This window comes from Mirounga angustirostris, unplaced genomic scaffold (genome assembly GCF_029215605.1).
Source record: "Mirounga angustirostris isolate CCGP_5_RB_7025 unplaced genomic scaffold, mMirAng1.0.hap1 SCAF_1, whole genome shotgun sequence".
Taxonomy (NCBI): Eukaryota; Metazoa; Chordata; class Mammalia; order Carnivora; family Phocidae; genus Mirounga; species Mirounga angustirostris.
Window position 1 is genome coordinate 69,539,326 of NW_026991709.1, and position 13,189 is coordinate 69,552,514.

The following is a 13,189-nucleotide window of genomic DNA, read 5'->3' on the forward strand; positions in this document are numbered from 1 at the left end:
AAAATGTCATTGGAATTTTGATTGGGATGGCATTGAAGGTATAGATTGCTCTGGGTAGCATAGACATTTTAACAGTGTTTATTCTTCCAATCCATGAGCATGGAATATTTTTCCATCTTTTTGTGTCTCCTTCAATTTCTTTCATGAGTGTTTTGTAGTTCCTAGAGTATAGATCCTTTACCTCTTTGGTTAGGTTTATTCCAAGGTATCTTATGGTTTTTGGCGCTCTTGTAAATGGAATCGTTTCTCTAATTTCTCTTTCTACAGTTGCGTTGTTAGTGTATAAGAAAGCAACTGATTTCTGTGCATTGATTTTGTATCCTGCCACATTACTGAATTGCTGGATGAGTTCTAGTAATTTGGGGGTGGAGTCTTTTGAGTTTTCCACATAAAGTATCATGTCGTCTGCGAAAAGAGAGTTTGACTTCTTCTTTGCCAATTTGAGTACCTTTTATTTCTTTTTGTTGTCTGATTGCTGTTGCTAGGACTTCTAATACTATGTTGAACAACAATGGTGAGAGTGGGCACCCTTGACGTGTTCCTGATCTTAAGGGAAAGGCTCTCAGCTTTTCCCCATTGAGGATGATATTCGCTGTGGGTTTTTCATAGATGGATTTTATGAGCTTGAGGAATGTTCCCTCTATCCCTATACTCTGGAGAGTTTTAATCAGGAAAGGATGTTGTATTTTGTCAAATGCACTTTCTGCATCAATTGAGAGGACCATATGGTTCTTCTCCCTCTTCTTAATAATGTGTTCTATCACATTGATTGATTTGCAAATGCTGAACCACCCCTCCCAGGGATAAATCCCACTTGGTCGTGGTGGATGATCCCTTTAATGTATTGTTGGATCCTATTAGTTAGGATTTTGTTGAGGATTTTGGAATCCATATTCATCAGGGATATCGGTCTGAAATTCTCCTTATGGGGTCTTTGCCTGGTTTGGGGACTAAGGTAATGCTGGCCTCATAGAATGAGTTTAGAAGTCTTCCTTCTGTTTCTATTTTTTGAAACCGCTTCAGTAGAATAGGTATTATTTCTTCTTTGAATGTTTGGTATAATTCCCCAGGGAATCCATCAGGCCCTGGACTCTTGTTTTTTGGGAGGTTTTTGATCACTGCTTCAATCTCGTTACTGGTTATTGGCCTATTCAGGTTGTCAATTTCTTCCTGTTTCAGTCTTGGCAGCTTATAGGTTTCCAGGAAGGCCTCCATTTCATCCAGATTGCTCAGTTTATTGGCATATAGTTGTTGATAATAATTTCTAATAATTGTTTCTATTTCCTTGCTGTTAGTCGTGATCTCTCCCCTTTCATTCATAATTTTATTAATTTGGGTCCTTTCTCTCTTCTTTTGGATAAGTCTGGCCAGTGGTTTATCGATCTTATTAATTCTTTCAAAGAACCAACTTCTAGTTTCGTTGATCTGATCTACTGTGTTTCTGGTTTCTAATTCATTGATTTCTGCTCTAATTTTAATTATTTCTCTTCTGATGCATGGCTTAGGCATCGTTTGTTGCTTTTTCTCTAGTTCTTTAAGGTGTAGAGTTAGTTGGTGAATTCGGGATTTTTCTATTTTTTTGAGTGAGGCTTGGATGGCTATGTATTTCCCCCTTAGGACTGCCTTTGCAGTATCTCATAGGTTTTGGACCGATGTATTTTCGTTCTCATTGATTTCCATGAATCGTTTAAGTTCTTCTTTGATTTCCTGGTTGACCCAAACATTCTTGAGCAGAGTGGTCTTTAGCTTCCAAGTGTTTGAATTTCTGCCAAATTGTTTCTTGTGATTGAGTTCCAGTTTTAGAGCATTGTGGTCTGAGAATATGCAGGGAATAACCTCAATCTTTTGGTATCAGTTGAGACCTGATTTGTGACCCAGTATATGGTCTATTCTGGAGAAAGTTCCATGTGTGCTCGAGAAGAATGAGTATTCTGTTGTTTTAGGGTGGAATGTTCTGTAAATATCTATGAGGTCCATCTGGTCCAGTGTATCATTCAAAGCTCGTTTCCTTGTTGAGTTTCTGCTTAGATGATCTGTCCATTGCTGAGAGTGGAGTATTGAGGTCTCCTACAATTAACGTATTGTTGCCAATATGACTCTTTATTTTGGTTAACAGTTGGCTTATGTATATGGCTGCTCCCATGTTGGGGGCATAGATATTTACAATTGTTAGATCTTCTTGTTGGATAGACCCTTTAAGAATGATATAGTGTCTTTCTGTGTCTCTTATTACAGACTTTAGTTTAAAATCTAATTTGTCTGATATAAGAATTGCTACCCCAGCTTTCTTTTGAGGTCCGCTGGCATGGAAGATAGATCTGCATCCCTTCACTTTCAGTCTGGATGTATCTTTAGGTTCAAAATGAGTCTCTTGTAGACAGCATATGGATGGGTCCTGTCTTTTTATCCAATCTGCAACCCTGTGCCGTTTTATGGGAGCGTGTAGGCCATTCACGTTGAGAGTGATTATTGAAAGATATGAATTAATTGTCATCATGTTGCCTGTGAAGAGGTTGTTTTTATATATTGTCCCTGTAAATTTCTGTTGTAGATCACTCTTGGGGTCTTTCTCCTTTTATAGAACCCCTCTTAATATTTCTTGCAGAGCCGGCTTAGTGGTCACATATTCTTTCAACTTCTGCCGGTCATGGAAGCTCTGCATCTCTCCATCCATTCTAAATGGAAGCCTTGCCGGATAAAGTATTCTTGGCTGCATGTTCTTCTCATTTAGTACCCTGAATATGTCTTGTCAGGCCTTTCTGGCTTGCCAGGTCTCTGTGGATAGGTCTGACGTTATTCTGATGTTCCTCCCTCTGTACGTAAGGAATCTCTTCCCCCTAACTGCCCTTAAGATGGTTTCCTTGGTTCTAAGATTTGCAAGTTTTACTATTACATGCCGGGGTGTTGGCCTGTTTTCCTTGATCTTAGGAGGGGTCCTCTCTGCCTCTGGGACTCGAATGTTTGTTTCATTCCCCAGATTAGGGAAGTTCTCAACTATGATTTGTTCAAATACATCTTCTAGCCCTCTCTCTCTCTCCACTCCCTCCAGGATTCCAATTATTCTGACACTGGAACACCTCATGGTGTCACTTATTTCTCTGATTCTATTTTCATGGATTCTGAGTTGTTTTTCCCTGGCCTCCTCTTTTCCCTTTTTATCTATTATACTGTCTTCCAGATCGCTTATTCTCTCTTCTGTCTCAGTTACCCTAGCTGTTAGATTATCTAGATTGGATTGGATCTCATTGGTAGCATTTTTAAGTTCTGCCAATTCACCTTTTATTTCTGCCCTTAGAGACTCTATGTTGCCATTAATTGATTTCTCCATTCTAGCCATTGTCTTCACAATTGCTAATCTGAATTCCATCTGCAACATCTTGGTTATATCTGCATCCATTTGTAAATCTCCAGCATAAGTCATAATCTCTGAGTCTTTTCTGTTCTGGGGGCTCCTCCTCCTAGTCATTCTGTTGATGGGTGTTTGAGGGAATGTATAGAGTCCAAACTATTGACCAGAACCCAAGCAAGATGCACCTGTTTTCTTGGGACCTTAGGGTTGCTGGCCTCTTGTTTTCCCAGCCTGTCTTCTGCGGGAGGGGCCTGCCGCGCTGTTACTCAGGCAACCCTGTTTGGGCAGAGTTGCCCTGCGCCCCTGTGGCAGGGGACGGGCTCAGTGGGAATCAGTCTTTGGGGTTTTGTTCTCTGGCGCCTTTCCCTGGCGGCTTTCCGCGTCTCTTCCGCGAGTCAGAGCAGAAGAGACCGTTTCCAACCCTCTGCCTCAGAGCAGAGAGACCGTAGTCTGTTCTTCAGTGAGCTCTCCAGGCCACACTGTCTCCATTTCTGTCTGTGCTGCTATAAACTGCAGCGGCCTGGGTTGTGCGCCCCTCCACAGCGCCCCCAGTCCTGCCTCCAGGTTGGGGCACGTCTCTGCCCTTTGTGCTTCTAAAACCGCCAGCCGCCCCCAATTCGCATGCGCGCGACTCCACCGCTTGGGGTTTCCACCCCCGGGGGTTGCAGTTCACCGGCGCGACCCTGGCGCACCGGGTTTCCGTCTCGGAGGCTGCAGTTCGTGTGCGCACGATCGTCGCTCTGGTTTCTGTCTGGGGGCCTGCGGTTTGCGTGTGCGTGACCCCGCCAGTCTGGTTTTCCACCCCAGTGGCTGCCCTAAAGTTCTTTCCCGACGCTACCAGTCTGTGAGTCTGTGCCCGTCCACACCGCACAAGGCTGTCACTCACCGGCAGTGTAGGATCCCCACGTCCAGGCACCCTCCCGTTGCCGTTTATCCTCCAATATCTGCCCGCAGGATCATGGCTCTCCGCTTAGTACCTCATAACCAACTGCCTGCGATATTCTGTTTGTAGAGATCCAGATCTTTTTACATCTCAGGCTGGTTTCGTGGGTGCTCAGAGTGGTCTGGTAGATATCCAGCTCAATTCCGGGGACCAGTTGAAATAGGGTCCCCTACTCCTCTGCCATCTCTCCCCCCTCCTGTGACTTCCAACTTGATAGCATTCTCTTGCTTTCTCATTTCCTCACTCTGATGAAACATGCTGCCAAGTAGTAAGATGCTCTGTGGAGAGGCCATGCAGCCAGGAACCAAAGGACGCCACTGGCAGTCAGTTTATAAAGAACTGAGGTCTTTGTCCAACAGGTCAAGAGAACTGTATTGTGCCAAGAGCCACGAGTGAGCCAGGAAGTGAATTCTTCCCAGTTGAGCCTCAAGACGACTGTAGCCTTCTGAAAGACCCCAAACCAGTGGACCCACCTACACTTCACAACACTGTGGGATAAAAAATGTTGCTGTTTCAACACACTAAATTTTGGGGTAATTTGTAACACAAAAGTAGATAATACACTATCTCACATATTTCAAAATAAATTCAAAATAAATATATAGTTACCAAATCATTTTAAAACTACACGAAAATAAATATTAAAAACCTAACTTTCAGACAGCTGGGTGGCTCAGTTGGTTAAGCATCTGCCTTTGGCTCAGGTCATGATCCCAGGGTCCTGGGATCGAGCCCCGCATCGGGTTCCCTGCTCATCCAGGAGTCTGCTTCTCCCTCTCCCCCCTCTGCCCTTCCCCACACTTGCTTATGAACACACACGTGCGCTCTCTCTCTCTTAAATAAAAATCTTAAAAAAAGAAAAAAACAACTTTCTAGGGGCGCCTGACGGGTTCAGTTGGTGGAACATGCAACCCTTGATCTTGGGGTTGTGAGTACAAGCCCCACACTGGGCATGGAAAGTACTTTAAAAAAATTTAAAAATATATAACTTTCTATAATTTGAAGTGAGAGGAAAAAAGGTATAAGAGTTCTGACTGATAAAAGTTTTCCATATGCCTGAAAACATATAAAAATTAAAACACAGCTAGGAAAATCTTTTTACCAAGTTTAGCAAATAATTTAACTGTACAAAATTAAAATATGTTGTATATATTCATTATATAAAGAACTAATATAAGTTTCTCTGGAACTACAGTGAAGAAATCAGTATTTAAAAAGATAAATAAAAGATAGTGACTCCAGGGAGGGAAACTGGGCAAGTGGGACAAGTATGTAAGGTAAGCATTTCTTATACTCTTTTACCTGTTTAAAAAAAAAAAAAAGGCAACAAAATATCTTTAAAGTACTATTGGTATTAAAAATTAAAAATATTAACTGACAGGTAATATTTTTAAAATATACTTCAAGTATATTAACAAGAAAAATACTAAGAAAAAATTAATAGAAAAATGAATAAAACATATAAGCAGACACTTCACAAAAAATATATATATATATAATTAATCATAAAAAAAGTAACTCAAAATGGATCAGAGACCTAAATGTAAGTGCTAATATACTTTTATCAGTCAGAACTTTGCAGTCCTGGACTTGGCAATGGTTTCTTAGATGTGACACCAAGTATAAGCAAAAAAATAAAAAAACTGATTGGGTTTCATGAAAATTAAAAGCTTTTGTGATGGGGCGCCTGGGTGGCTCAGTTGGTTAAGCGACTGCCTTCGGCTCAGGTCATGATCCTGGAGTCCCGGGATCGAGTCCCGCATCGGGCTCCCTGCTCGGCGGGGAGTCTGCTTCTCCCTCTGCCCTCTCGTGCTCTCCTGTCTCTCATTCTCTCTGTCACAAATAAATAAATAAAATCTTTAAAAAAAAAAAAAAGCTTTTGTGATATAAACACTATCATCAAGAAAGTGAAAAGGTACTCCACAGAATAGACTTGCAAATCATATATCTGACAAGGTAAATGTATCCAGAATACATAAAAACCTCTTACAACTCTATAATAAAAAGATAAATAATCCAACTTAAAAATGGGCAAAGGATCTGAATAGACATTTCTCCAAAGAAGATATACAAATGACCAGTAGTACATGGAACGACACTCAATGTTATCAGACATCAGGAAAATGCAATTCAAAGCCACAATGAGATACCATTTCACAAACCACTAGGATAGTTAAAATCAAAAAGACAAGTGCTGACAAGGATGTGAAGAAATTAAAACCCTAATACACTGCTGGCAAGAATGTAAAATGGTGCAGCCGCTTTAAGAAAATAGTCTGGCAGTTCCTCAAAAAGTTAAACATAAAGTTATCATATGAACCAGCAATTCCATCCTGGATATACACCCAAGAGAAAGGAAAACACAGGTCCACAGAAAACCTGAATGCAAATGTTCAAAGTAGCATTATTCATAATAGCCACAACACAGAAACAACCCAAATGTCCATCAACTGATGAATGGATAAACAAAATGTGGTACATTCATATAATGGAATATTATGCAGCCATAAAAAATGAAGTAATGATACACGTTACAGCATTTATAAACCTTGAAAACATTACCCTAATTAATCTTCTAAGTTTGCAAAGCAAAAGCCCAGGGTCTGAATCATAGGGTCTTTACTGAATTTCAACTACTCAATAAGACATAACCAAAAATTTTCATTTTTAAAATGGGATAGTAGCAAATTACAGGTAGACAGTTGGATGTATTGGCTCCCAAGTTCCAGAAATAGCTGAGGCCATGGAAGAGAATGAGATAGACAGAAAACACGCAGCTTAAGATGATGATGAAATATCACACCAGCTTTTTAAGGAAAAGAGCCAACCAAAGATACTGAGAAAGTAACAGTCAGAGGGATAAAGGAGAAACCAAAAGAAAGTAATAAACTCAAGAAAAGAGGGGTGCCTGGCTGGCTCAGTCAAGTGGAGCATGCAACTCTTGATCTCAGGGGTTTTGAGTTATAGCACAATGTTGGGTATAGAGATTGCTTAAAAATAGTATCTTAAAAAAAAAAGACAAACCCATCAAGAAAAGAGTTGTAACAAATAGACTTACAGAGAAATAAATGGGAATACGAATCTAAAACAATTCAACCTTTTCACTCATATCCTTGGTGAGGATAGAGCCAACTGTCTTGAGTTGAGCAATAAATGAGGATTAAAGAGAAGGAGGCAGCTGAGTGTAAATGACTTTCAAGAGGAAAGGAGTAGGTTGGGTTTTATTATTGTTGTTGTTTTTAAAGTCTAGAGACTGAGTCTCAAGGGAAGCAGCCAGGAGCGAGCAACACAGGACAGTGAAGAAAACTGCTTGATCAATGTCCTAGAGGACAAAGGGACAAATTAGATTGGGGGCTAGGTTGAAGGATTAGCCTTGGACAAACCTCATTAAAATAAAAATGTCAGTATGTAAATGCAGTAATACATTATATATCTGCACCCATGGGGAAGAGTTTGACATAACTGCATTTTCCAGATATTTAAGCATCTTTTCTTTCAGCTATTTCCTTTGAAATTGTTCACCACTGTATCATATGGTATCTTCTTAAACATAGTGTGCTTTCCTGGATGACTTAGGTCATTGTGACTGATTATTGTACTAGGAAGTAATATAGCTGAGTCTGCATGTTAATTTTTCAAATCTTCTTGGACTGTCCTACATTGTCAGTTGCCATCTTCACTGGTATATTTCCCGTGATAACCTTTTTCACTTGTGCTTCCAACAGATTATAGTTTGAAAATTACAAAACCATTAAATAATACCCTAAATAAGGGACAATACAATTCTGAATCAAAGTACAACAGTAAAGTGCATGGTTTTATGACAACTCTCTCCAGGACTAAGAAACCTGTTTCACTTTTCAATTCATTTGAGACTGGGTTTCAAAAAGTTGAGGATATCAGAAGACTGACTTCTGACTTGGAATATTACTTTATTTTGCTTCCTTAAGTCATATCAAAACATCCCTACCAAGTAACTGATAATGTTATATGGTTAGTCTTAAGGCACCAAAAAAAAAAAGATCATGCTGATGCCTAAACATCTCACACTAACTAAATATACTTTCTTGTCCTATTATCACTTACCAATAAAAAGTTATAATTTTCTACACTTCATTTCTGTATGCTAATATAGTCATGCATTTTTTACATATATGGATACTATTCATGATAAATGTACATCCTTCACAAAATCTTGGCTTTAATCCCTTTCAGATTTCACAACTACAAACAGCACAGGGCTGAAAAGGACTAGAATTAGGTACACGGGCAGTCAATTAACCAAAACTTAACAATTCATTCCTTTAGTTTCAATACCATGAAATAGCTTGATTTCATTCATTCTTAAGATTCTGGTGATCTAGCCATTCTATTTCTGGGTATCTATCTGGAAAAACAAAACAAAACAAAAAAACATGAACTTGGAAAGATTATCTGCACTCCCATGTTCAATGCATTATTTACAATAGCCAAGACATGGAAGCAACCTAAGTGTCCATCAACACATGAACAAATAAAGAAAATGTGGTATATAAAATGGAATATTACTCAGCCACAAAAAAGGGGAAATCTTGCCATTTGCAACACGGATGGACCCTGAGGGCATTATGTTAAATGAAATAAGTTAGACAAAGACAAGCAAATACTGTATGGTCTCACTTATATGTGGAATCTAAAAAAACAAAACAAAATAAAAACAAACTCACAGATACAGAGACAGATCCGTGGTTGCCAGAGAGGAAGTGTGGGGTGGAGTGTTGGGCTATGAACTAGGTGAAAGTGATCAAAAGGTACAAGCTTCCAGTTACAAAATAAGTCCTGGGGATGTAATGCACAGCATGGTGACTATAATAAATGATACTATACTGTGTATTTTTAAGTGCTTAGAGAGAAATCTTGTAAGTTCTCATCGAAATAAAAAACAATACTGTAACTACTGGGGTGCCTCAGCTCACTTGGTTAGGTGACCGACTCTTGATTTCAGCTCTGGTTGGGATGTCAGGGTGGTGATATTGAGCCTCGAGTTGGACTTCACACAGGGAGTCTACTTGAAATTCTCTCCCTCTCCCTCTGCCCCTGCCTTTGCATGCCTGGTGCTGGTGCCCTCCTGCAGCGGCAAGCGTGCTCTCTCACTCTCTCTCTAAAATAAATAAACTAATAAATCCTTAAAAAATATATTGTAACTATATACAGTGATGGATGTTCACTAGACGTACTGTGATCATTTCCAAAAGACACTCAAATATGGGATCATTATGTTGTACGTGTGAATATAATTAAGTTACATGTCAAGTATATCTCAATTAAAAAGATTCTGGATGATTCTATAGCTCTCTACTTTACATATCAAAAACAAAAACAAAACCAACATTGCTTCTCCAGCCCTCTTCCTATTCCTTAAATTTTTTCTTCGTATTAATAAAAATTAACGTATGTAGAATTTCTCAGCCGGACAGAGCTTGTAAATGGCCTGACCAACTCCAACGGAAACATCTTCAGGCTCACTGGTCTAGAGCATGAGAGGCAGGAGCATCTGTACCCTTTGCCCCTGTATTCCAATTATTTATGTATATCTCCCCTTCTAAGTCACAAACTGAGGCAAGAATCTTCTTATGTAACAATTCCATTCAATCCCTTGACAAATGTTTTGAGCACCTAGCATTTGCTAGTCTCTGGAGAGAGCTGAGTTAAGCAGTTCCTGCCCTCGGTCCTGCAGAGCAGGCAGGCCTGTAAACAAATTACAACGCGAGCAAAAACAGAAGTGAGTACAGAAAAATTAAATCAGAGGAGGGATTAACTCTAGGGATGCTGGAGGAACTTCAGGGATACATTTATGTGTTCTCCAAAAGGCCTTCAATAAATACCTGTTGAATGGACGAATGAATGAATGAATGAATGAATGAATGAAAATCTTGCTAACGAAAGAGGAGGTCCCGGGTCCAACTGAGAGGCTGCTTCTGGAAGTCAGTGGGTAACTTCACCTTTCAACAACTGCACAAATGCAGACTCCAGCATACTTACCCCACCTGAGGAAATCACCCTGAAGAAAGTGCCGTACCTGTACTGCCAGCCCTTCGCTCCGCCGCCGCGGCCGCCGCCGCCGCCGCCTCCACCCCCGCCGCTGCTGTTGCCGCTGTTCTTGTTCGGGGTCACCGCGGCGGCCAGGCCCTCCAGCTTGCCTTCACTCTCCGACACTTTCATTGCCGACACTGGTTCACCCCCCTGCATCTTAACGCCAAAGTCCATTTGCCCTTCTTGCGCGGGAGAGAACAACTCCGCAGAGGAGTTTTGTAGGTGATTAATTCTTCAGATTTGATCCGAAGGTGATTCCGGTTACTAAATCAGGCCGCGGCTGGAGTGGGAATCATCAAATGGTCCAGGGAAGGAATACAAGCATTCCTACCGAAGGCAAACTTTTACGAGGGCAGGGGTGGCAATGAGGACGGAGATCCTTTAAATATGTATCTCCCTCCCGGCAAGAGCTAGGAGGAAAAAAGCTCACCCTGCCAGAGGGTTTGGTGGCATACTCAGAAGCTGGAGCAGCGTGCGGAGGGCGCGGACTCGAGCCAAGACGGCGGGGCGAAGGACGGAGGACCACGGAGCGCGACCCGAGGCCTGACCTCTGAGCTGACGGCCTGACCCACCGCGCTCCCTCTTCTCCTCCAGCGGGTCCTCTGAGGGAGGGTTCCGTCCAGCCCGCTCGACGGTTCCCGCCGCAGCCCCCGAGACAGAGCTGCGGCCGCCCGCGCGCAGCCCAGGAGGAGGGACCGGGAAGGAGGCCGCCGGGGGCGGGACGCCGGCTCCCAGGGCCGTCCCTCGTTCGACCCGTGGCGAGCCTCTCGGAGTGACTTCCTCCAACCCCTCCAGCCCTGGGACCTCGACTGGGCTCCCAAGGCCCGGCGAGCTTCTCGCCCTCTCTCCAGCCCCAAACGCGAACGGCACAGCTGCGGCAGCCGCCCCACCCACAATCCCACGGCGGGTCACCCACCCGCCTGCTCTTTCCCCGCCTTCCCTTCCGGAGTAGCGTGAGCTCACTTCCGCCAGAGCAGAAGCGCCTGGCGCCATCTTGGCGCAGGGCACGCGGCCCTGAAGGGGGCGGAGCCTCGGGGTAGCAGTGCTGGGGCGGTTGACCCGGAAGAAGGGAAAGGACCGAAGGAGGGGCGCCTGGGTGGCTCAGTTGGTTAAGCGACTGCCTTCGGCTCAGGTCATGATCCTGGAGTCCCGGAATCGAGTCCCGCATCGGGCTCCCTGCTCAGCAGGGAGTCTGCTTCTCCCTCTGACCCTCCCCCCTCTCATGTGCTCTCTCTCTCTCACTCTGTCAAATAAATGAATAAATAAAATCTTAAAAAAAAATTAAAAAAAAAAAAAAGAAAGAAAGAAAGGACCGAGGGAGAAGGAGGTGGGACAGCCAAGGAGCAGCAGGAAACCAAGAAGTGGCCCTTGCGAAGTGTGACTTCCAGCCTTCCTCACCAGGTCCTGTCCAACCATTTGAGGGCCCATTCCAGGCATTTTAGAAAGAAGGCTTAGAAAAATAATGTCATTTCTATAAGAAATTACAAAAAAACTCCATTTTAGTAATTTTGGGAAAAATGCACGACAATGGGATAGGGCAACTCAGTGCGGAAATTAGAGCTCTCAAAATCAACTCCTGCTGACCCCAGACAACTCTTTCACACTCTTCAGACTTTGGTTTGGGATCTGTAAAGTAGGAGTAATTGACAGGTGATTTTCCATCGGGCTCCCTGCTCCGCCTTCTCCCACTCCCCCTGCTTGTGTTCCCTCTCTCGCTGTCTCTCTCTGTCAAATAAATAAAATCTTAAAAAAAAAAAAATTGACAGGTGATTTTTTTACGTCCCATCTAATTGTAAATTCTAGTTTCTCTAGTTTCTAACAACATGACTTGTGAGTTGAATGTATACAATATGCAAAACACTATGGAAAATGCAAAGAAGTATTACTCAAAAGTAAAAAAGTAAAGTAGTAAAATAAATGCAGATATATAGAGAGATAATTAAAGCTATGAAGAAAATTATAGGAGATGATACAAGAAATAAGTAGGATGGGAATCTACAAGAAAAGTTGAGAAAAAATGGACATCTCATTGAGATGTATGGACATACCACATTTTACATTTCCACCAGGAGTGTGTGAGGGGCCTAGTTTCTTCACAGGCCTCATCAACATTGGTTATTGTCTATCTTTTTTATTACAGCCATCTGTAAAATGGTATTGTAATAGCTACAGGATTTAAAGTAGAAGTTCACTTTTTTGAAAGCCTTCAAAGAAGGATATGTTCATCTCTATGAAGAGTTTATTGTGCATTCCTCAGTGTTCTACCTGGATGATGGATCAGTGCATCCTTCCCCGTGGAAAGAAGCTGCATAGCATAGTGGTCAAGAACATTTTATTAACATTCAGTTTAAAAAGCTTTACGGTGCGCCTGGGTGGCTCAGTCGTTAAGTGTCTGCCTTCGGCTCAGGTCATGATCCCAGGGTCCTGGGATCGAGCCCCACATTGGGCTCCTTGCGCTGTGGGAAGCCTGCTTCTCCCTCTCACACTCCCCCTGCTTGTGTTCCCTCTCTCTCTGTCAAGTAAATGAATAAAATCTTAAAAATAAATAAATAAATAAATAAATAAATAAATAAATAAATAAATAAATAAATAAATAAAAATTAAAAAAAAAAAGCTTTACACGCAGGGGTGCCTGGGTGGCTCGTTGGTTAAGCATCCAACTCTTGATTTTTGGTTCAGGTCATGATCTCAGGGTTATGAGATCAAGCCCCATGTTGGAGCCTGCTTAAGATTCTCTCTCTCGCTCTCCCTTTGCCCGCCCCCTCGTGTGCACTCTCTCTTTGTCTTAAAATAAAAAAGCTTTACACCCATGGTATGCCAGGATA

At 42.1% G+C, this 13,189-nt stretch overlaps 1 protein-coding gene across 2 annotated transcripts in view; it reads right to left on the reverse strand.

Annotated features, from left to right (window-relative positions):
- The window catches only part of OSBPL11 (oxysterol binding protein like 11), a 99,465-nt gene extending 88,168 nt beyond the window's left edge, over positions 1-11,297 (reverse strand). The window contains exon 1 of one of the 2 annotated variants that reach the window (XM_064573308.1): positions 10,351-11,297. In XM_064573308.1, the coding sequence (XP_064429378.1) occupies positions 10,351-10,538 (188 nt within the window). In that variant the 5' untranslated portion in view covers positions 10,539-11,297. The remainder of the gene's footprint in view (positions 1-10,350) is intronic. The other variant, XM_045903027.3, reaches the window with a different exon arrangement.
- Positions 11,298-13,189: the final 1,892 nt, after the last annotated feature.